At 33.5% G+C, this 22,707-nt stretch overlaps 2 protein-coding genes across 5 annotated transcripts in view; one reads left to right on the top strand and one right to left on the bottom strand.

Annotated features, from left to right (window-relative positions):
* PLCL1 (phospholipase C like 1 (inactive)) overlaps positions 1-22,707 on the top strand; it is a 391,376-nt gene that overhangs the window by 37,826 nt on the left and 330,843 nt on the right. The gene's annotated exons all lie outside the window — the stretch shown is intronic.
* Positions 1-22,707, bottom strand: part of BOLL (boule RNA binding protein) — a 63,763-nt gene that overhangs the window by 26,050 nt on the left and 15,006 nt on the right. For 2 of the 4 annotated variants that reach the window (XR_012920596.1, XM_012777009.3), the window contains exons 7-10: positions 17,589-17,660; positions 13,082-13,129; positions 12,145-12,273; positions 5,964-6,062 (exon numbers count right to left, since the gene is read on the bottom strand). Coding sequence is in view for 3 of the 4 variants with exons in the window: in XM_012777009.3 (XP_012632463.1) it covers positions 5,964-6,062; positions 12,145-12,273; positions 13,082-13,129; positions 17,589-17,660 (348 nt within the window). In the remaining variant the exon portion in view is untranslated. Of the gene's footprint in view, positions 1-2,374; positions 2,459-5,963; positions 6,063-12,144; positions 12,274-13,081; positions 13,130-17,588; positions 17,661-22,707 lie in introns of those variants that run through there. The other 2 variants (XM_076005776.1, XM_076005777.1) reach the window with 2 other exon arrangements.

The raw sequence follows: 22,707 nt of genomic DNA on the forward strand, positions 1-22,707 counted from the left end.
TTTATTTTGGTTATCATATAAGTGGAAAAACTAGTGAAATTTTAGAATAAGGTATATTCTAAAATCTATAAGGTATATTCTAAAATATATAGTTTAGTTGAGAGGATTATATTATACTAATGTTCATTTTCTGTGCCAGTGTTCTCCAGCCAAAGAACAGTGGGGTGAAGAATATATAGAAACTCTGTTATTTCTAACTTTTCTCTAAATCTGAAATTATTTCAAAATACAAGGGTAAAAATGTTAAAAAGACTAAGATGTTTGAGAAAAAAGTGTCAGGCTGTCTACGCACGAACCACTTCTTAATTTTCACTTATGTCTGAGAGGACATTAATTGCAGTTTCTTTGATATTTTCGTCAGCTCCCTGCATTACGTTTCTTCTGAATTCTTGTTTGTTTTGTTCACTCACTCTTGAGGCTTTCTTCTCATGTAATTCCATGTCCATACTTAAGAGGGAGGCGCTAAAATCCTAATGGAAGTTCTTGTGTGCATGGGTGGGTTTGTCAATAAGCTTCACTGTAGGGAATTCAGAGGGCCACCTAACGTTTTATTTTGTAGAAGGCATGCTTGGGTTAGACTCCTGGATCTGCCACTTAATCAGCTATGCTATTGTGGGCAAGTTATTTTTCATGTTTAAAGTGTTCAAAGTTAACGTTGCCAGTAATTAGACATTACTGGCATCTCATATCCCCTGATATAACACACTAATAGGGGCATATCACTTCTGTGATATTCATGCCCCAAATGCATAACCTCTATCTAATCAAGAGAAAACATTAGCCAAACTGAAATTTAGGAACATTCTACAAAATAACTAACCAGAACTCTACAAGTATCAAGGTTATGAAAGACAAACAAGACTGTGTCAGTGTCACAAATTGGTGTAAAGAGATGACAAATAAATATAATGTAGAATGTTATATTAGATTCTAGGATAGAAAAAGAACATTAGTGAAAAAACTGGTGAAGTCTAGATGGGGCCTATAGTTTACTTAGTAGTATTGTACCAATGTTAATTTCTTGGTTTTGCTAATTGTTCTATATGTAAGTTGTTAAAGTTAGGAGAAATTGGATGAAGTGATACAGGAACTCTGCATTATATTCTGCAACTTTCTAATGTTAGAAAAGGTTAAAAGGATCAGGATGTTTGGTCGGGGCAGAGGGTGGGGAGAATATAATTGCCAGTATATCTAAGCATGGATTGCTTCTCATTAATTTTTCTTGAAGCATGGTGAATCCATTTTTGGTTTGTAAATTCAGGTCAGGGTATTTCTTGTTTTACTATTAAAATTTCTGTTTCTTCTTTCTGTTCCATCTGTTCTGTATTCTTTTCTTGAGAATTACCATTTTTTGGTTGTACTTCTGTCTTTATGTTAGCACTTTGACTTTCATCATTTCATCTTTCATGTCATTCTCTTTTGTATTCTGGGAGAATTAAAAAATTTTATCAAGGATTTGATTTTCTATACTGACAACTGGCCCTTTCTAGCAAAGATAAATTTAACTCTTTCCATTATATCAATAATTTTTGTGCAGTGTTTTCTTATACTAGCCAAAAACCATTTTATTTTTCTTGTTTTTCAGTTTGCAATTGTTTTTTCAAAGATATGCTACTGAGAACATGGAATATATTTAAAAAATTTTAATTTCCTCTTATACATATGTTCTTATACATTTATACATAGATATGCTATTCATCCTTTCCTTCAATGTAGTGCCAATGTGCAAAACTTTTTTCACAGAACCCATACAGTATATACATTTCTGTTTACTTATCCTTGAATGGAGATCTATCCATGACAATTCTAATAGAGTAGATTAGTTTCATAAGCCCTTGGTTCTCCTGACTGTTCTGTCTTCTCTCTTAAATTTACAACAAGGAGGTTTGATACACACAGAACCTATATAATTTCCATTGTCTAACTAGGTGAGCTTTTTTTGTTCCTGCTGCCTAGTTCTCTGGCTGTCAGTAAGGAATTTATTCTAGAGAATCTTAGGTTGTCTACTGTTTGACTATATACAGCACATGAAAATCTATACCCTCCTGGTATTCTCAGAACTGCAAAGCATGGGCTTTTCCTGTCTCTGCATTCTAGAATACAATGCTTTATACTTGTCCTCCTTAGGTCTTGCTGAATACAAGGAAATTTTAGTTTCTAAACTGATTTAGAAGAAGTATTCATTGGCCAGGTGCAGTGGCTCATGCCTGCAATCCCAACAATTTAGGAGGCTGAGGTGGGAGGATCACTTGAGACCAGGAGTTTGAGACCAGCCTGGGCAACACAGAGAGACCGTGTGTCTACAAAAAATGTAAAATGTTGCTAGGCATGGTGGTGTATGCTTGTAGTCCTAGCTACTTGGGAGGCTGAGGCGGGAAGATCACTTGAACCCAGGAGTTCAAGGTTACATTGAGAGATGATCACGCCACTGCATTCCAGCCTGGGCAACAGAGGGACCCTGTCTCAAAACAAACAAACAAAAAAGAAAGTATTAATGATATTGAAATGAGGAAATGGTTAGGAAGAAGATAGTGGTGGTGGAATCTTTTTGTAAAGTAGCTAATTTTTAGGTGTGTGCACATTCTGAGTCTCTGAGCTAGAAGTAGACAGTGGTGATAGTTCAGATCTCTTTCCAATTTACTTCTGAATTGTACTTTCTTTCCAAAGGGTAAGATGTACATAGGACACTAGTTGTGTTTTCAAGTCCAATCACTACTTAAATTAGAAGAAATCCCTCACAGCCTGGCAAGTGGTTAAATATTATCCTTAATATCCACATTTTCATGGATAGCTAAGTACACATGGGAATTAATTAAAATACACATTCAATTTAAAGGTGAACTCAAATTATAATTTCTTCTGTTTCCAATATCTCAATCCTTGCAAGAACAATTTTATTAGATACTTGTATTAATGCAAAAATGGAACCAACACTGTAAGAAAACATAAAAACACTTTAGAATTCATCACTCATACACTTCATACCTCGGGATTTGATATTTATCCTAAAAGCCTAATAGTTCATATGCCCATATACATAAAGATTTTCCTTTTGTTCCTTCCTATAGTTTAGTTCAGTGGGATAATTTTGATACTATGTGGTTTTGTATTATTGACTTTAAAACTTAATTCTGTATAAGATGTAACTGCTGAATTAGGGAATGCTAGCCCTAATTAATACCATATTAATCTAGTAGCCTCTATATTGGTCTGCTTTGTGTTGTTTTTGTATTTGATTTGACAGATTATGAGGCTGGTGGCTTATAGTAAATGAATAGTTTCTGTAAACAGTACTTTATAATGGTTAGACTTGTGCTCTGAGTTCTGCTTAAGGTCTTTATTTTATTGATTAGAATTGTTGCTTCAGGATAGTTTTGACATTTGAAATTCCTATGTTGGGATATACCCAATTAACATTAACATTCATGAATTAGAGTTTTAAAAATGACTTACATTTATAAAAACAATATGCTCACATTATTCCAAAGAATATTTCTACCTTTCTATTTTAAAAGTTACCAAAGTTTTTGGCACCAGAGAAAATTTGCATTGGAAATAAAAAAGGCTAATGTTTCAAATGTTCTTCATTAATATTTTAATATAGTAATACATTTTAGAAAAAGAATGCTTCCTAATATATCTTTAAAAACAAGTGCAAACTGAAAAACAGGAAAAATAAAATGGTTGCTGCCTAGTATAAGAAAACACTGCACAAAAACTACTGGTATGATGGAAAGAGTTAAATCTGTTTTTGCCATGAAGAGCCAGTAGTCACTATAGAAAATCAAATCCTCACTAAAGAATTTTTTTAATTCACCCAGAATACAAAATAAGATAATGTGAAAGGTGAGATGATGAAAGATAAAGTGCTGGAATGGAGAGGACAGAGAGACAAGTCCAATCAACATATGTGTATTAAGATTTGCATATTATAGCCGGGCATGGTGGCTCATGCCTGTAATCCTAGCACTCTGGGAGGCCGAGGCAGAAGGAGTTCGAGACAGCCTGAGCAAGAGCGAGACCCTGTCTCTACTAAAAATAGAAAGAAATTAATTGGTCAACTAAAAATATATAGAAAAAATTAGCTGGGCATGGTGGCACATGCCTGTAGTCCCAGCTACTTGGGAGGCTGAGGCAGGAGGATCGCTTGAGCCCAGGAGTTTGAGGTTGCTGTAAGCCAGGCTGATGCCACGGCACTCTAGCCCAGGCAACAGAGCGAGACTCTGTCTAAAAAAAAACACAAAAATTTCCATGTTATAATACAAATGCACTACAAACAAAAGTAGATAACTTGCCACACAGTAAAACTTGCACAGCAAAGCATTTCTATAGGATTGTACAGTTCTAGAAAACTATAGAAGTGGTTTTAGAGTTTCTGTCTCTGGGTAGGGCATCATTTTCTATTGAGGGCTACTAAATCTCTTAAAGAAAAATATTGAGTATAAAATGTATAGAACACTTAACTTTGAAAAATAAAAAGAAATAAAACATTCTATACAATTGCTTTGTGTTCCAGTTTTGACTTTGGAAGTTTATTAAATTTTTTCATCTATAACAAAAGGAGAATTGTTAGTTTTTATATGATTAAATTAAAGAGTAAGACACCAGTTCCTCTGTATAATTTCTATTGTTACCTACTTACAGATGCAAGAAGATTTAGAGACATGTACTTATTTAAACTAGAAGAATTAAACTTTAAATTAAGAATTTAAGCAATACAATTTCTATGATCTGTGATATATTATCTATCTCACTAACTGTAAATAACTAGCCATTATCTAATAAGGCACAGCAATATCAGCTATCTCTATAGACATATAATTGGAGAAAGTGTTAACATCAGAGGGAGTCTGTTTTAGATTTTTTAATAATAATAAAAATGAAGTCTCAATAAAGTTTAATATCACTTTGGGTTTTTGACACTATATCAAAATTAATTATGGTTTTATTTCATGTCTGTAGTACAGTGGTAAACACAGTGAGGGAATGCAGTGAGTGGTAATGGCAGCAAGTGGGGAGGCTCCTTAAGGTAGACTATCTTGATATTGAGTTCAACTCATAGGATGGGTCAGAAGCATAAACATGAGTATGAAATAGCTAATCTCCATCATTTTATTGCAAAGAATATGCCTACTTTCCTCACCAAAGTACACTGTACACAAGATTTGTATTACCATCTCAACACTTAATCAATCTGTAGTTCTTCACAGGAGATAAAGTTCATTTCCCTTAAGTGATGATGTAAGAGTTTCACTAAGAAACTTGGTCATAAGAGAATAGGAAGATTTCCCTGCTACATAGTAGACAGTCAAAATGTATTGCATATATACATACATCTAACTAGATTATCATTCTTTGGGCCTGAATCTGATTTAGGAAGCATGAATATGATTCCCAAAATGGAAGAGAAGATCATTAACTGTTTTTATCTCTCCATAAATGGCATATGGCATCGAGACAGATAATCAAAATCTCAGCATTGTATATGAAATATCTAGAATAGGCAAATTCATAGAAAAAGAATAGAGTAGAGGTTAGCAGGGACCAGGGGCAAAGGGGAAGGAGAAAGAAGGAGTTATTGCTTAAAGGGTACAAAGTTTCTATTTGTGGTGATGAAAAAGTTCATAAATAGTGGTGATGGTTATACAGCATTGTAAATGTAATTAATACCACTGAATATACACTTAAAAATGGTTAAAATGGTAAATTTTAAGTTATATATATTTTACCACAATAAATAAAAATTTTGAGCATGTCTGATTTATAAATTCTACAAAATTAATTCCTAGGAATTATAGTTAATTTATAGTTTTATTTCCTTCACATGACAGAATTCACTAGTTCTGTACTTCTGATCACAAATGTGATATAAATATGCAAAGTTGTTCCTTTCTGGAAGAGATTTTAGAAAATTTGAAATATAACTGAAGAAAAACAGAAAAAAATTAAGAGAAATTTCTTACTTTAATTGGTTCAGGCTGCATCACAGGTGCAGGCATAGCAATGGCACTTGGAGCATAAACCTGGTGATATGTTGCTTGAACTCCATGATCAGAATAAGGCTATTAGAAAAAAAATGAGAGGAAAAAAAGGATCACCTTTCATTTATTAATTCAAAACATTTATTCAGCATTTACAATGTACTAAACATTCACTACACAATAGAGAAACACAGATTAAAAAACATATTCCCTATGTTTAAGTATTAGGTCATTAAACATGAAACGTCCGATTTTGAATCAAAAGTTTAAGTTTATTATATCTTAAACAAGCAGCAGGACAATTAATCAAAGTGTGCAACTAAAATATCGACACAGTTTTGCCATCTTAAGGGTAGCTTGTTTATGCCAGCAGCAAAGAAGCCTGGACAGTGAGTAACAATGAAATTGCAAAAGGTGTTTTTCATAGCTTGTTGAAAACTGAATATTTTTCCTTGCAAGAAATGTTCCAAAGCCTGGAAGAAGTGGTAGTTGGTGCAAGGTCTGGTGAATACAGTGGATGACAGAGAGTTTCCAGGTCTGGCTGCTGTAGTTTGAGCAGCACTGTCTATGCAACATGTGTCAAGTGCTGTCTTGCAAGAGGATCAGTCTGTCTCTATTGACCAATTGATTGATTAATTGCAAGCATCCTCATCATTTTGTCCAATTGGTTGCAGCAGACATCCGCTGTAATGGATTGACCAGGTTTTATGAAGCTGTGGTGGATAATACCAGCAATGGACCACCAAACAGACACCATTAGCTGTTTTTGATGAATATTTGGTTTTAGACAGTTTTGGCACTTCATCTTTATCCAACTATTGTGCTGATTGCTTGCAATTGTCAAAAAGAATCTATTTTTCATCACATGTAACAATACGGTGTAGAAATGGTTCACCTTTATGTTGTGACAGCAAAGAAAGATGAGCTTCAAGACGATTTCTCTTCTGAAGCTTGTTTAATTCACATGGAACCCATCTGTCCAGCTGCTTTACCTTGCCAATTTGTTTCAAATGGTCCACTATTGTTGGAATAGTAATATCAAACCTTGCTGCTAATTCATGTATAGGCTGAGATGAATTTGCTTCCACTATAGCTTTCAGTTGATCATTATCCACCTTGGTCTCAGGTCACCCACATGGCTCACTTTCACAATTAAAATCAGCAGACTGGAACTTCTCAAACCATAGATGTATTGTTTGTTCATTAGCCACATCCTTCCCAAACACTTTGATGACATTTTGAGCTATCTGTACTGTATTGGTTCCATGATGGAACACATATTAAAAAATAACAGATTTTTTGATTTATCCATGGTTTCACAAAAATTGTTCTTAAAAATGTGAAAGGTAATCACAAGCCGAAATGTGCATTTGAAAAACTGAGGATGTACCTTCACAATAGGAAAAAAAAAACCCATTAAGTATCAAAGTGAAATGTCAGAGAGCTCAATTGTCAAACTTAGTACTTAAGGAAACTGGACATTTCATACTTAATAACCTATATCTTATAGTTTGATCAGGGAAATAGTAATCAAAATTGCCACAAGTCCTCTGAGACATGTATAGGAATACACAGGAAAAAAGAAAACAAAAGAAAACAACTATTTGATTTAGCTTAAGAAAGTTGGGGAGGGCGGTCAGGGAAAGTTTCCTAGTGGAGTTGATGTTCAAGTTTGAAGAATTAAGGAAAGAATGATAGAATAGTATGAGTAAAGGCATAGAGGTAGATAAGAACATACTTCATTTGGGAGATTTGCCCAGGTTTTTGGTATGGCTGGAAGGAAGATTATACACTAAAGCATAGCTGAAAGATGAGGTAGTAGAGCAATAGGCAGAGGAAGAGATTATGTAAAAGCAGATTTATGGCTTGTCCAACAGATGGTGGCACCATTAATTGAGATATGAAATACAAGGAAAGCCTAATGTTTATGTAATTGTGTGTGAGTGGGTTGGAGAAGAGTTAGGTTTGTGACATATAACAAAATTTGTGATAGCTGTGGGAATTCTAGGAGAGGTGTACTCTTGATAGAAAGAGAGGCTGGGTGCAGTGGCTCATGCCTGTAATCCTAGCACTTTAGGAGGTAGAGGCAAGAGGATCGCTTGAGGCCAGGAGTTCAAGACCAGCCTGAGCAACAAAGCAATAACCCATCTTTAAAAAAAATTTAAAAATCTGTCGGGTGTGGTGACACATACTGGTAGTTACAGTGATGTCACTGTACTCTAGCCTGGGTGACAGGAAGACCCTGGCTCAAAAAAAAAAAAAAAAGATAGATGGCTTAGAGTAGACCATCAGAAATAAATATAATGTGAAGCCAGGCACAGTGGCTCACACCTGTAGTCCCAGCACTTGGAGAAGCTGAGCCAGGAGGACTGCTTGAAGCCAGGAGGTTAAGATCAGCCTGGGCAACATAGTGAGAGCCTATCTCTATAAAAAAATAAGAAAAATTAGCTGGGTGGCAGTCCCAGCTACTCAGGAAGCTGAGACAGGAGGATCACTTGAGCCCACAAGTTTGAGGTTATACTGAGCTATGATCCTGCCACTGCAACTCGAGCCTGGGTGAAGAGCAAGACCCTATATAAAAAAAAAAGAAAAAGAAAAATATGAGCTACATATATTATTTAAAATTTTCCAGTAGTCACATTAGAAAAAAAGAGGTGAAATTAATTTTTAGTATTTTATTTAAACCAATATATGCAAAATATTATCACACAAAAGTATAATAAATATAAAAATTATCAAGATGTTTTATAATATTTTTTTCATGCTATGTCTCCAAAACCTAGTATGTATTTTACAGTACATCTCAACTCTGTCTTGCCACATTTTAAGTGCTTAATCATCACATGTGCCTTATGGCTACTGTATTGGATAGTACAGTCTCAAACTCAGGAGTGAGGTGGGGACTAGAGACATGGATATGGATGGTAACATGAGAGTAAGCATACAGGATGAGGGAATGGAGAACCAAATATGAAATGATGAGAAGCAAAACATCAGCTTACAAAGAAAAAGAAAAGGAGGTAAAAGGATTGCCAGAAAGAGCAGAATTATGGAAACCAAGGGTAGGAAGAGTTTTAAGGAGTATGTGCAATGTCTCTGAGAGGTCAAACAAGATTAAAAAGGAAGGAAAATATTTGGCAATTAGTATGTCACTGAGGACTTTTATTAAAGGCAGCTTCAGCAGAAAGATAAGGAAGCAGGTGAGGAGTGAATGGGTAGTGAAGGCAGTAGAAATACTAAATGTACACTACTTTTTCAGGAAGCTTGGCTTTGAAAGGCAGACAAAAATTAGGGTATTGGTGGCAGTATGTGTCACAGGATAATATTAATAATTGCCTCTTACAATGTGCTAGGCACTATGCAAAGAACTCTGTATATATCTCTACTTTTTACATCAATCCTGCAAAATAGATTTTCCTGATGTCCTCATTTTACAAATATAGAAATTATTAAAGCCAGACTGAATGTTAAACAATTTCTCAAAATAATATAATTAGTAAGTGGTGAAGCTGTGAACCAATGAAGAGAAAATGACTTACAACACAGGAGAAAAAAAGAATAATAGATGGAATGAGGACAATGAGCAGGGTGAAATTGATGGTATCCAAACCACAATAGGCAGAAATAACCTTGGATAAGAATGAAAGTCACTAAATATAAATATAAGAAGCTAAGGATGAGTTAGGATTCAGGTAAGTTTGTACATTGAGGGCTGAAGCCTGAGTTAGTTTCTACAAACTGGTTTCTACTTGCTCTGTGAAAAGAAGGCAAAACTATATTTAAGAGTGAAAGGGGGGAACTGGTAGTACTGAAGGCATGGCAAATGTTTAAAATAATCACTGAAATAAGTGAGTGAAGATGCTAACCAAAAAACCTCTTAAACTATAAACCACTCCATTCTATTAAGTTATATATTAGACTATATCTTCTACTAGAAATGATATTGAAATCATACACAGTAAAAGTTTAAGATAATAATAAGCAATATTTTCAGAAAAATCTTAGATTTCACTAGTGACTATACTCTGATAATAACTATCTGATGATTTTAGGAATTAAGAATATGGTTGAATGCCAAGAGTAGATTCTAGCTAAAAATCTAATGTAAAAGCATTCTTACCCTCATTATCTGCTCCTTGATAATCAGAAAACAATAAAAATAACAAAAGATAGATTTGTAAAATGCCATCATTAATTGTATAAAAAAATACTCATGAGTCCTAAACCACAAACAACACAGAATGTCTACCCAGTGCTGTACAATTTGGACCAATATGAGGGATTCCGAAGCCTCCTCAGGCATCAGGAAGGATAAAGATTTCCCTAGAGGTTGATGTTCTGGAAGACCTATTAAAAACTTCTTTAGAGACTTCAGTGAAGGGGTATATATGATAAGAACAAGGTGGAAGCAGGGAATAGCTCCACAGAGATCCAATTTTATGCTGCTTTGTAATAGGGGAGGTAGAATTGAAGGAACAATTATGTTTACACCATTTTTGTCATGTACCATCTAGCTTTTAGCTGAGAAACACTACTGGAGGTAAATAAAGCAGGGTAAAGCTAGGAAAGGAAGTAGCAATTACTACATCCCAATACAGAAAACCTGTGATTAAAAAGGAACTATACTAGGAACCAAAATGATCTTCAGTGAGGATGTGGAGAAAAGGGAACTTTTGTACACTGTTGACAGAAATGTGAATTAGTACAGCCATTTTGGAAAACAGTATAGAGGTTTCTCAAAAAATTAAAAATACTACTATATAATCCAGTAATCCCACTACTGGGTGTATATATATATATATATATATATATATATATATATATATATATAAAGATGAAATCAGTATATCAAAGAGTTATCTGTACCCCCATGTTCATTGCAGCATTATTCACAATAGCCACTAAATAATCAACCTTAGTGTCCATCAACAGATAAATGGATAAAGAAAATGTGATATCTATATACACAATGAAATACTATATAGCCTTAAAAAGAAGAAAATCCTGTTATTTATGACAACATGGATGAACCCAGAGGACATAATTCTTAGTGAAATAAGCCAGGCACAGAAAGACAAATATAGCATGTTCTCACTTATATGTAGAATCTGAAAAAGTTGTATTCATAGAAGCAGAGAGTAGAATGATGACTGCCAGGGGTTGGGGTGGGGGATAGGAGATGTTGGTACAGAGTTTCAGTTAGACAGAATGAATATGTCCTGGAGCTCTATTGTACAGCATGATGACTAAAGTTAATAATGATATATACTTGAAAATTGCCAAGAGAATATATTTTAAATGTTCTCTCCACAAATAAAAACAGATAACCATGTGAGGTGATGGATTAGCTTGATTGGGGTAATCATTTCACAATGTATACGTATATCAAAACATGTTGTACACTGTATATACCATTTTTGTCAACTATACTTTAGTAAAGCTGGGGGTCAAAGAGCAACCACAAAAAAATAAATGGGGGGTGAGACAAAGAATGGAGAAATCCTAGTAAAAGTGTTGATGGTAAACATTAAGATCCAACTGTTGAAATTATTGTTTCAGAAGAAAATTACAATATTATAAACCTTTGCAATAGAAAAACAAATAATGCATTCAAATTGGGAGGTGAGTACTAATTTCCTAATCTTTTCATAACACTGATTTTAAACAAACTATGCACAGTTCCTGGCACACAGATGGTGAAGTATTTGTAATGGATCAGGAATATAATTTAAAGACCCTTAAGATGATATTTAAAATTTGTAGTTATAAATTTAATTTGCATTTTTAAAGGAAGAATTTTTTAAAGATGTTTTTCTTTTTTGGCTTAATTATTATGCTTTTAACTGACAGAATGTAAGTAACAATACAGACTGACAGACAAAAAGAGAGGGCAAAACATTTGGTGTTTTACTATTTCAAAGAGCCTGAGTCAAAGATTAGCCTAGTGGAGTGAACAGTTGATTTGGGGAATGGTTCAGAACTAGTTTGTGAAGAAGACTTAAGATGAAGCATTCTTAGATATAAAAAAGGAGAAAAGATGTGAATAAATCAAACTAAACATAAGATGAAGTAGTTTCAATGAGAGTCTTAAAACAAATTTTAAAAAGAGATAAATGTTAAGATGAGGTAGTTATAGATTAATTACTTTAAGATCAATACATACCTCTGGAACTGAGGCTTCCATAAAAGACAGTGGAGGAGGAACATATCCACCATCTTGTGCAATTTCCACTGGTTGATAAATAACCTCAGAAGGTTGCAGGTATAAGAATGGAGCAGAAGAGGCAGGAGACTAAAACACAAAACCATATTTCTACTTTAAATATGATTAGTTATTTCTGTTAAACCAAATGACTTACCAAACAAATGAGAGAAATATTTGTTACATATTTTCCTAAAATTCTTTTTCAGGGATAGCCTAGAAGTATCTTAGCAACAGAGTAGGAACTTTGGGTTGATATAAATTCCAACTGTATAGATATCATTAAAGAACTTTATCACTGGTAAGTACTAAAAGTTCTTAGTGCCTTGGGATCTCACAAATAAATTCAGATAATAATTATGGATATATCAATATCACCATTAAAGATTGTAACAATATGACCTATGGTATTTAAATTGGCATAAATGTTTACTCTCACTTTTGTGACTTCCCATAGAAGTGGGAAGATGTCTTTTTGGTGGTATACTATTTGTTATCAAAAGTTGGAAAACAAAATACTTACTTAGGAGCATAAGTCAAACTTAAGCAAAATCTGAAGTAAAGCTACACAAATGCTAAATTTTCAAATAATACTAATAGTAAAAATTAATTTTACATATTTATACAGTACTCATTTATAAAATGTTTTCAGTTATATAATCTCATTTGATCTTCACAAAAATCATGTAAGGAAACTTACAAAGGTGTAGTATCATTATATCCATTTTGCAAATGAAGAAACTGAGGATATTGTGATTACATGAACTGCCAAAGGGATCACAATTAATAAACAGAAGAGGAAGGTCTCAAACCAATTTTTCCTTTCATATTCATGCAATCTTCACAAGAATACAATGAAAAAAGGATTTTAAATTAGATACTGAAAGTTAATATTTACCTGAGGAACACCCCACTGCCACTGTCCTGGTAGACACTGTGCAGGGGCCTAAAATGAAAAAAAAAAGAAAACCAAGAAACAAAAACCACCCCGATTATAAACAAAGGTTAAAACTGGATATTCACATGCAAAAAAATGAAGTTGGACCCTCAACTATAGATAAAAATTAACTCAAACCATATACAGAAATTAAGTGAAAATGGATCAGAGACTTAAATGTAAGAGCTAAAGCTATAAAACTCTTAGAATGAAACATAGGTGTAAATCTTTGTGATCCTGAATTACAAAATGGTTTTAAAATTATGACAACAAAAGCACAAACAAAAAAGCAACAAGAGAAAAAATAAGATTGGACTTCATCAAAACTTTTGTGCAAGTTAAAAAAATATAACTGACAGTATGGGAGAAAAATAAGGAACTTATATCAAGAATATATAAATAATTCTTACAACTCAATAATAAAAAGATAAGCAACCCAATTTAAAAATGGGTAAATGATATTAATAGACTTTTCTCCAAAGAAGATATAAATATGGGCAATAAGCACATGAAAAGCTGCTTGACAACATTAGTCTTCAGAGAAATACAAATCAAAACCACCATGTGATACCACTTCATACCCACTAGGGGAGCTATACTAAAAAAGGTAGGTTCTAAGTGTCAACAAGCATGTGAAGAAATTAGAACCTTCATACTCTGCTGGTAGGAATATAAAATGGTGCAGCCCTTTTGGAAAATAGTCTGACACTTCCTTAAAAAGTTAAATGTAGAATTACTGTGACCCAGCAATTGCACTTTAGGTATAAGACTTAAGAGAATGAAAACATGCTCACATAAAAACTTGTGTACAAATGTTCATCATAGCATTACTCATAACAGTCAAAAAGTAGAAACAACCCAAATGGCCATTATCTGATGAATGGATAAACAAAATATGGTATAGTATATCCGTACAATGGGATGTTATTAAGGTATGAATTACTGATAAATGCCATCACATAAATAATTCTTGAAAACATTACACTAACTGAAAGAAGTCAGTGACAAAAGACCATACACTGTATGATTTTTTTACATGAAATATCCAGAATAGGCAAATCTATAAAAACAAAGAAATGGATTACCGATTGCACAGGGCTGTGATGGGGAGGAAAGAGAAATAATTGCTAACAGGTAAGATTTTTTTTCTGTGGGGGAGATGTGATTTAAATGGTCTAAAATCAATTCTGGTATGGTTGCACAACTCTGAATTTGACAAAAACCACTCAATTATATAATTTTAGTTGGTGAATTGTACAGTATGTGAATTATATCTAAATCAAGCTATTATTAAAACGGTCAACTTATTTAAGGTGCTTATGGTAAGATGACAATATAAAAGATAGACTCTTTATTTCTTAAGATAATTGTATTATTATTTCCTAATAATGAATGTCTTATTCTTGTTATTCATTTTTAATAAAGTCTTTTTTCATTATTAAAGTCAAAAAACAGAAAAAAGGAATAAGATAATCCCATGAGTCTACTGTCTAAACCAAATCACTGTAAATTTAGTGCTGACCACTTCAGCTGCTAAGGAATGATATCATTATATTGAAATAACGATCAAGATAGTGCAAAGTCTATGTTCTAAATACTATATTCAAAAAAGTCAGGATAATGTATAATATCTTAAGAAAATACTTTAATAAAGAACTTGAGGCCGGGCGCGGTGGCTCACGCCTGTAATCCTAGCTCTCTGGGAGGCCGAGGCGGGTGGATTGCTCGAGGTCAGGAGTTCGAAACCAGCCTGAGCAAGAGCGAGACCCCGTCTCTACTATAAATAGAAAGAAATTAATTGGCCAACTAATATATACAAAAAATTAGCCGGGCATGGTGGCGAATGCCTGTAGTCCCAGCTACTTGGGAGGCTGAGGCAGGAGGATTGCTTGAGCCAGGAGTTTGAGGTTGCTGTGAGCTAGGCTGACACCACGGCACTCACTCTAGCCTGGGCAACAAAGCAAGACTCTGTCTCAAAAAAAAAAAAAAAAAAAAAAAAAAAAAAAAGAAAAGAACTTGAAATAGAATGATATGTGAATTTGTTAGATAAATGAAAGCACTATCTACTATGAACTGTGAAATAATACGAAGGCAGTAAATATCAATTAAACTATGCATTATCTGCTTTTACTAACAAACACTGATGAAAGCATCAATCTTAGAATTTGTAAAAAGAAAGAGCAAAGAAAGATTCTTATCAAAGTGGCAATTTTAAGGGTAGAATAATGAATATGTAACTGAAAAGAAATACATAAAGTAAAATGAGTTTTTCTTTTTTGAGACAGAGTCTTACTCTGTTGCCTGGGCTGGAGTGCCGTGACATCAGCCTAGCTCACAGCAACCTCAAACTCCTGGGCTAAAGCGATCCTCCGGCCTTAGCCTCCTGAGTAGCTGGGACTACAGGCATGTGCCACCATGCCCAGCTAATTTTTTTATATATATAAAATTTTTAGTTGTCCAGCTAATTTCTTTCTATTTTTTTAGTAGTGACAGGGTATCACTTTGCTCAGGCTGGTCTCAAACTCCTGAGCTCAAATGATCCTCCCATTTCAGCCTCCCAGAGTGCTAGGATTACAGGCGTCAGCCACCATGCCTGGCCAAAATGACTTTTTATATTACAAAATGTTATCATGTTACAAATTGGTATCAAAATCTTTCTTGAGTATATCTAGGCAACACACCTTCAATTTTATAATTTGTGTCAAGCAGAAAATCAGAGTCAAAATATAAAATTAAAGTGTATTAGAAACTTTTCAGAATACAGATGTGTCAAGTGAGCTACTGCCCTATGTAATGAATTCATTGGTTGGGGAGGAGAGAAAATGCCAAAGCATTCTAACAACTCTCTTGTTAAAGAAAGCCTTGTTACCAATTTCCCATATCAATCTCCATCACCTCTCATATGTGCTGACAGTGGACAATGAACTAAAAGTCTCAAAACTGGTTTCACAATTTTTTGGCCTGTCATATCAAATGATTTGGTACTTAGTGATCTGTCTCTCTGCTGAAATTTGAGATAGCTGAGGAAAAAGTACACTACATATATTTTAAATAAATGCCATTGCTAGTTTCATTTTTAGTAAGTGAAGGAAACATTTTATTTTTATATTTAGCATGGTAATAGAATTAAAAAAATAACTGATCTCCCCTAAACCAAATCTAATAGTAAAAAGGATTTTAGTAACCTTAACTTAACATTTCATACGGGTCTATTTTAAAAGTTCAAAAAGAAAAAATAACAGAAATAAAAAGCACATCTACTATTCCAAAGGTATGAAAGAATGATTTTATATGTGAATGCTATAGACTAGAGGTTGGCGATTTTCTTCTATAAAGGACTAGAGAGTAAATATTTTAAGCTTTGCAGGCCATAAGATCTCTCTTGAAACTACTCAATTCTTCCACTGTAGCACAAAAGCAGCCATAGACAATATGTAAACAAATGGCTGTGCTCCAATAATGCTTTATTTACAAAAACAGGCTGCTGGCTGTGTTTGGTCTGCAAGCCATAGTTTGATGCCCCTGCTATAGACCAAAAGGGTCTGGTATTATACTGTGTTTCCCTGAAAATAAGACCTACCCATAAAATAAGCCCTAGCAGGATTTCTAAGTATTTGCGCAATATAAGCCCTACCCCGAAAACAAGACCTAGTGATGGGCATGGCTACACAGGATATCTGCACAACCCATGCATTTTGTCGTGGAATGGTAAAGAAGATGAGCAGCCCTTCTCATCTGCCCCATGAGAGCTCTATTGCTTGACACGAGAGATTGGGGCCAATGGTTCTAAAGGAAATAGAGTCGCAAGAAATTCAGGATGGAATTTGGGGTTTGGAGAGTTATGATGATGTTCCAGAAGAATACGACTTAACTATATTTGAATAAATGTAGATTGTTGTACTGTACTTAAAAAAAATAACACATCCCCTGAAAATAAGCCCTAGGGTGTCTTTTTGAGGAAAAATAAATATAAGACCCTGTCTTATTTTTGGGGAAACACAGTTGTTCACTTATCCCCAGTCTCCTACTAGAACGGATGAAGGGTGCTATTTAACTAAAAAAGGCTGTCATAATATATAATAAACCACAATGTTTTACTAATTTTAATATATGTTAAGTATAACACAGCAATAAACTGACATAATGTTAACAGTACATTAAAAAATCAGATTATAGTCTAATACCTGTATCTTACTTTGGGAGTTATTGCTAAAGACTTTTTAGATTAAATGTTAGCCAGGGGGAGCAAAACTGACTTCATTACATTTGGTAAAAGGCAGCAAACAGTTCATCTTCTTGTATGACATTGTTTAGTTTTCTCATTAAAAAAGGAAAAAAAACTATGATCAAGGTTTAATTATCTCTTTTAAATTAGTAGAAAAGTTACATGAGAAAGAAATAAATGAAAGTTCCCTGAAAAAGGACTTAAAAGTATCAGAAAGGATTTAAGTTGTAATTTCATATTTACCTGGTAGTGATATGCAGGTTGCTGATAAACAGGCTGAGCTACCATCACAGGTGAGCTAGATATAGAACGTGACTATATATGACGAAAGAAAAATAGAAAAAATTCTTTTAGGCTAAATTTAAAAAAAATAGCTCATAATAAAATTTATCTCAAATTATTACCTAAACCCAGTCAACTTATGGCTTATGATTAGAAATGTATTTTCTACCTCTTATTTATTATCAACTCTACTAAGTCTACTTATTAAAATAATCACTGTATTTCTATTACACTTCTGTGTGGTTTCATTTCCACAGTAATGCTAAAGTAACCACTAGAAAAGTTGCTTTTAGTCCGGAATGTATCAGCTCCAAAGATTATGAGAATATAGTTCTAAGAGAATATTTAGAGGAAAATGGCAGCTAGATTTGTGTGTGTGACACTGCCTATTCCCATTGTGGGGACCAGCATCAGATAGTTAATGCTTACAAAAGCATTTAGAATTGAATGAATAATCATATCTGATTTTCCCACTACTTACAAATAATCAACATTCAATTCCCTTGTTATACATTTAACTAAATAAAATACATTTTTATTGAAGCATCTGTCAAATTCTGTTATATCAGTAATTTGACACTTAAATGTGTTAATCATCTAACAACTTTATGAGTGATTTATCTATGTCTGAAGACAGTATAAGTAACACTTGATTATTCAAAGTTAAAGAATAAACCCCAAAAGAGATTACTGAAAACCAGATCATTAATAAAACAGGCAAGTTGTATAGTAATATAGGTAAAATCAGCACTAATATAGTAATTAAAATTCAATTTCCAACATGGGATCTAACTTACGTTGTTTTGTTTTAATGTTCAACTTCCCCAAACTGTAGAAAAGTATCATAGTTTTGTACAATTCACAGACTATGATATGCTGAGAAAAACTGTACCAAAGATTAACATTAGAAACTAATCATGTAATTTACTATATTAATAGGTTAAAGGAGAAAAATTATAATTTCAACAGATATAGAAATAGCATTTGTTAAAATTAAATATTTTTATGATAAAATCTCTTAGCAAACAGAATAGAAAATAACTTATTTAATTGATTTAAGGCAGTATTTCTCAACCATGGGTGATTTTGCCCCCTAGGGAACATCTGGCACCGTTAGGAAACATTTTTGGTTGCCATAACTACAGGGAGGTTAGGGGCACTTCTAAACATCCTACAGTGCACAGAACTACCTTCCACAACACAGAAACCATCTGGCCCAAAATGAGAAGGTTGAGAAACTCTTGTTAAGAGTATCTTCTAAAGCTTATAAAGTGTCTCAAAATTTTAAGAGCCATATATAACAAACCCACAGCCAACACCATACTGAATGGGGAAAAGTTGAAAGGATTCCCCCTAAGAATTGGAACAAGACAAGAGTGCCCACTGTCACCACTTCTATTCAACTAGTGCTGGAAGGCCTAGCCAGAGCAATCAGGCAAGAGAAAGAAATAAAGAGTATTCAAATCGGGAAAGAGCAGGTCAAATTATCGCTTTTTGCTGACAATAAAGTATTTTATCTAAAAAAACACAAAGACTCCACCAAGAAACTCTTGGAATTGATAAATATTCAGCAAAGTCTCAGGTTACAAAATCAATGTACACAAATCAGTGGCGTTTGTATACATCAGTAGCAGTAAAGCTGAGAAATCAAAGACTCAATACCATTCACAATAGCTATAAATAAAAATACCTAGGAAAATAAAATACCTAGGAATATACTTAACCAAGGAGGTGAAAGGTCTCTACAGAACTACAAAAGACCAAGGAAAGAAATCACAGATGACACAAATAAATGGAAAAATATATCATGCTCATGGATTGGTAGAATCAATACTGTTAAAACGTCTATACCACCCAAAGTGATTTACAGATTCAATGTAATCCCCATCAAAATACCAGCGTCATATTTCACAGAGCTAGAAAAAATAATTCTATGCTTTGTTTGGAACCAGAAAAGAGCCCAAATAACCTGAATAGATTTCTTTAAATCTTAAGCAAAAAGAATAAATCTGGAGGCATCACATTACCAGATTTCAAACTGTATTACAAGGTTATAGTAACCAAAAAAGCATGTTATTTGCCCAAAATAGAGACACAGGCCAATGGAACAGAACAGAGAACCCAGATATAAAACCATCTACAAACAGCCAACTGATCTTTGACAAAGCAGACAACAATATACACTAGGGAAAAGAAGCCCTATTCAATTAATGGTGCTGGAAAAATTGGATAGCCACATGTAGAAGAATGAAACAATACCCCTATCTCTCACCACTCACAAAAATTAATTCAATATAGATAAAGGATTTAAATGTCAGGCATGAAACCATGAGAGTTCTAGAAGAAAATGTAGAAAAAAACTCTTCTAGATATTGGCCTAGGCAAAGAATTTATGACTAAGATCCCAAAGGCAACTACAACAACAGCAAACATAAATAAATGGGACTTGATTAAATCGAAAAGCTTCTGTACAACTAAGGAAATAATCAGCAGAGCAAACAGACAACCTACAAAATGGGAGAAAATATTCACAAACTATACATCTGAAAAGGGCGAATATCCGGAATCTACAAAGAACTCAAACAAATCAGCTAGGAAAAAACAATTCACCCCATTAAAAATCGGGCAAAAGACATGAACAGAAGTTTTTCAAAAGAAGATAGGCAAATGGCTAACAAACACATGAAAAAATGCTCAAGTCACTAATCATCAGGGAAATGCAAATTAAAATCACGAGATATCATCTTTTCCCTGTTTGAATGGCTTTTATTAAAAAGTCTGAAAACAATAGATGCTGGCATGGATGTGGAGAGAAAGGAACTTATACATTGTTGGTGGGACTGCAAATTGGTATAACCTCTATGAAAAACAATGTGGAGATTTTTCAAAGAATTAAATGTAGACCTACCATTTGATCCAGCAATCCCACTACTGGGTATTTACCCAAAGGGAAATAAGTCATTTTATCAAGAGACACCTGCACTTGAATGATTATGGTAGCACAATTCACAACTGCAAAGATGTGGAATCAACCCAAGTGCCCATGAATTCATGAATGGATTATCAAAATGTGGTATATGTATATCATGGAGTACTACTAAGCCATAAAAGGAGGAATTAATGCCTTTTATAGCAATCTGGATGGAACTGGAGACTATTATCCTAAGTGAAGTATCTCAAGAATGGAAAACAAACACCACATATATTTCCTAATAAATTGGAACTAACCAAGGGGCACACATGTGCACAGAGGGAAGTAAAAGTATTGGAAATCAAACATGGAGGAAAGGGAAGCAGGGAGGGGTAAAAACTTACCTAACGGGTACTGTGAACACTAACACTATTCAAGTAATGGTTTGAGCACACTTGTAGCCCTCACTCAAACATTACAAAAGTTATCCATGTAACAAAACCATTTGTATCCCCTTAATATTTTGAAATTAAAAAAGAATAAAATCCAGATTTATGGCTTAGAAAAAAATAATAAAGCCTACAAAGTGTGTGTGTGTGCATGTATGTATGTAAGTATATATATGTGTATATTTTAAGTTTAATGGTGAATCAATTAACTTATTCCCTTTTTCAAGAACAAGGTCATAATATCATCACTGTTATACCACTGTTACATATTAATACTGTGGCAGAGACACTGTCAGTACAATAGCTTGAGGGAAAAAAATGAGAAACAAAAGAATAAAAAGAAATAGAAGTACACTGAATCATAAATGATTGTCTGAATGAGAGTTTGGCAGAATTACTGATACAATATCAACAATGAAAAATCAAAAGTATTACTATACATCAGCTACAACCTATTAGGAAATGTGATTTGACAATAATATTCATGGCTGGGCACAGTGGCTCACACCTGTAATCCTAGCACTCTGGGAGGCCGAGGTGGGAAGATTGTTTGAGCTCAGGAGTTTGAGATCAGCCTGAGCAAGAGTGAGACCCCATCTCTACTAAAAATACAAAGAAATTGGCTGGACAACTAAAAATATATAGAAAAAATAGTATTCATAAAAACAAAAATTTGTGCTAAGAATAAATTTAACAAAAGATGTCAAGTTTTTTTATGGAGAAAGAAAACTTTTTTTTGATGGATGGAAATAAAAGAAGATCTAAGTAAATGGAGAGATATATCATGTTCATGCATGGTAAGATTCAATATTATAAAATACCAAAATGTTCCCAGTTAATATGCATATATAATGCAATTCTAATAAAAACCTAATAAGGGCTTTTCATAGAACTGAACAAGCTGTATTACAAAATTTTTACTTTTATAAAAGTAAAGACTCAAGGATAGATGAGAGACTCCTGAAGAAGAACAAAGTGAGAGGATCTGTCCTATCTGATTTTAAGACTCATTATAAAGTCATAGTAATTAAAACAGAATTTGGCAGAGCAAACAAATATCCAAATAGAACAGAAACAGGGAGCCCAGGAAGAGACCCCCACACATGGAAACTTGGTTTAATATTTGACAGCGGATTCATTTCAAAATTCTAGGAAAAGAATGGGTTAGACAATACATAAATTCAAGCTTTAAAATCTAGATATGAAAAGTAGCAACACTAGAGAGCTTTTAAAAATAAAACATAGAATATCTATATTCTTGTTATAATAAAGAATTCTTTTTAAAACAAGACACTAGAAGCTGAAACTATAAAGAAAAACATTAATACATTTGTCAACATTAAAACAAAGAACACAAATCATAAATTTTTTATGAGAAAAAATCATAAAGTTAATGGAAAAGACACAAAGATATTCACAACCTACAAAAGAATAAGAAGATATTCACGACCTACAAAATGGAAAATGGATGATGGATATGAACAGGTAGTTCACAGAAGAAACGAATGGCCAATAAATATTAATATATGAAAATATGTTCAATCTTACCAGTAATTAGGCAAATGGAAAGTAAAATACAATTATATAATATAAGCATAAATGTAAAAAGTCTAGTAATTTTAAACATAGGTTATGGAAAGATTAAAACTCTCATAAGGTTATGGAAAGATTAAAACTCTCATAAACTGTTGACTAGAGAGTAAACTTTAAAAAACTATTT

The sequence above is a fragment of the Microcebus murinus genome, chromosome 8 (genome assembly GCF_040939455.1).
Source record: "Microcebus murinus isolate Inina chromosome 8, M.murinus_Inina_mat1.0, whole genome shotgun sequence".
Classification (NCBI taxonomy): domain Eukaryota; kingdom Metazoa; phylum Chordata; class Mammalia; order Primates; family Cheirogaleidae; genus Microcebus; species Microcebus murinus.